The 2680-nt window shown below is 36.2% G+C and overlaps 1 protein-coding gene across 1 annotated transcript; it reads left to right on the top strand.

The window, feature by feature from the left end:
- The first annotated feature begins 261 nt into the window (after positions 1 to 261).
- LOC137083134 (extracellular superoxide dismutase [Cu-Zn]-like) lies at positions 262 to 2224 on the top strand. The gene is made up of 2 exons (XM_067448853.1): positions 262 to 419; positions 1449 to 2224. The coding sequence occupies exon 2, from the start codon at positions 1464 to 1466 to the stop codon at positions 2136 to 2138; it is 675 nt and encodes a 224-aa protein (XP_067304954.1). The 5' UTR covers positions 262 to 419; positions 1449 to 1463; the 3' UTR covers positions 2139 to 2224.
- Positions 2225 to 2680: the final 456 nt, after the last annotated feature.

The raw sequence follows: 2680 nt of genomic DNA, 5'->3' as shown, positions 1-2680 counted from the left end.
GTATTGTTATTTTATCATGATATTTTCCTCAATTCCAACTGTTGCTTTACCCCTTCTAGCCACTACTCTGCTTCTCTGTTTTAATTTCTGTGGCAGAATTACAGCGCCACATACTGGTCTGGCATGTAAACTGCATCGTTTTGACTGGCTTTGTGTGGATGTGGCCTGAGTGCACAGGCCAACAAAAGGGAGCTAAATGAGACGCAGGTGACCTTAATTAGTGACTAAAAGACACAGTCTAGTAAACAATTTGAGTTAACATGGTTAACCTGTAGCTCCACATGAGTTGCCCATCAATAATACAAAGTTTGATTGCAAAGGGAATGCTCTCTTAAACCCAGTTCAGGACTGCTCACAGTAATCTTATGACTGCAATATTCAGTCTGCACACAGTTTGAGGACAACATTCCAGTCATACGGTAATGTACCTTTGCTGCTTTTACAACTAAAAAAAAGTTTGTTTAATCAAAAACATAAATTTTGTCTTTTAGTTTACTTATCCTTGTGAAAAAAGTACACTTTGACATGCTTTTAAAAAGAGTATGCATTATTCGCTGCAAAAAATATGAGCTTCTTACTTACTGATTTTGTCTCGTTTCTAGTCTAAATATCTATTTAATCAAGATGCATTTAAGTAAAATGACATAAGATACTTTTCATTGTTTTCTTAAAAATAAAATCAAACTTAAGTGTTTTTGCTTGAAACAAGCAAAACTATCTGCCAATAAGGTGAGAAATACTTCTCATTTAATTCTTGTTTATATCCCAAACAGAAATATTACTTTTCTCATTCCATTGGCAGATAATTTGTATTTTATTATTTAAAATTCTTTATCTGTAATTTCATATTAAATTGTCTCATCTGAAATCTGGTTAATTTGTACAGCTGAATTTACTGACATTTTACTGTGCATTTATAGTTAACTAAAGTACTTTAATTCCTATTGAAGTGTTTATGTTGTGTATTTAAAAATGCGACTGTATAAATAATGGTGGTGCAATTTATTAGATTTTAAATATAGTAACTTGTGTTTAATATTAAATAACGTGTCAGATCAAATTATGTACTTTTAGTCAATGCAACAAAATAACTGTACTTTAAAGTAAAACCCATACTTTGACATTATTGCACTGCACTTATTACGTGTTCTTGACTTAAAACATGCTTATGAACGTGTACTGTATGTACACTTAAGTAGTTTTATTTAAATGTTATTATCTGCAAGTAGACCTTTTTAAATGATACTTTCAAGATTTAAAGTGCATAAGAGCACATTCAATACAATTAAACACTTCTTTTTTTCACAAGGGTAAAAAAAATACAATTTATTTTGTGGGTTTCCTTTGCAAACGTCTAATCTCAAAGCTCCCTGAAGCGGCGCTCTGAATTTTATTCTAACATTTTTAACAAAATGGCATGATTTCACTGAATCCACTCTTCATTGTAGGCTTTAAAGATCAACATGGAGAAACTCATTCTAAAATTCCCTCTGATATTGCTGGTGCTGCATATACGAGGAGGAGAGTTCTCTGACAATCCAGTTCCTTTGCTTGTCGAGGCTCCAATGCCGGAAGTCGTGGAGTTCAACAACACAATCTACGCCACTTGTGAAGTCACTCCTGTCCCCAATTTACCACGTAGCCAGCCAAAGATCTCTGGGCAGGTCCTTTTTAAGCAGCTCTTCCCCAATGGACCTTTAGAAGTGAAACTAAACCTCCGTGGTTTGCCTACCATTGATCATCAATCTCGAGCCATCCACATCCATCAGTATGGAGACCTCAGTCAAGGCAGCGTCAGTGTTGGTCCTCATTACAATCCGCAGGACGTTGACCACCCTAGTCATCCTGGAGACCTGGGCAACTTTCTTTCCGTGCAAGGAGTTATAAGGCATTTCCTGACGCTCCCGGAGGCCAAGCTCTTTGGGGCTCACTCCATTCTGGGACGTGCGGTGGTGGTTCATGAGAAGGAGGATGATCTGGGAATGGGGTCAGATGAGGAGAGTAAACGCAGTGGGAATGCTGGGGAGGGAATTGCTGTCTGCGTGATTGGCATTACTAATCCAAGTCTGTGGCAGAAAACTGAACTGCTCCCCCGAAGACGTGGAGGAAGGGTCCGTAAGTCAAAGATGAGAGTCTGATGTGGTGGAAGAGCTATAATGGCAATCCTGTATAAGTTTTGTCTATATCAGTGTCCTAAATAAAGTAATGTTTAAATACCCTGAAATTCCCTAGATTTATTGCCATTACAAATGCTATTTAACCCTTCTGCATCCCTTGGGATGTTTTCTTCTACTGTGGAGTGTTTTTGAGTCTTAATTTGGCCATAACGTTCTGTTTCAGCAAATGGAATGAGTTTTGGTGACAAATCTTTTTACACATTTTGGGAAAATGCTTTGAAAATTTTCACAAACTCAACGATACGCTGTGGGCAAATTCACTACCCTTTCGTTACCCTCGTGGCTGAAAACAGACACTAACTTAAACTGCTATAAAGTGTAACTTTTTTTTTTTTTTTTTTTTTTTTTTGCATAAATCTATTTATCAACCTCAGTCCTGATCAAAACTACTAAATGTTTTTTTTTTTTTTTTTTTTTTTAAATCAGGATTTTTAACTCCTTAATTGTCAATTTCAAAAATTGGATGTCATTGATTTTGGGGGAGAAAACACTGACTTTTTTTG

Source organism: Pseudorasbora parva, chromosome 1 (assembly GCF_024679245.1).
Source record: "Pseudorasbora parva isolate DD20220531a chromosome 1, ASM2467924v1, whole genome shotgun sequence".
NCBI lineage: Eukaryota > Metazoa > Chordata > Actinopteri > Cypriniformes > Gobionidae > Pseudorasbora > Pseudorasbora parva.
Note: the sequence above shows the minus strand (reverse complement) of the source record. Positions and strands in the feature narration are given on the sequence as shown.

What these genes read in the sequence shown, in the direction of transcription:
- LOC137083134 (XM_067448853.1), top strand. Translation starts at nt 1,464, where the DNA reads ATGGAGAAACTCATTCTAAAATTCCCTCTGATATTGCTGGTGCTGCAT.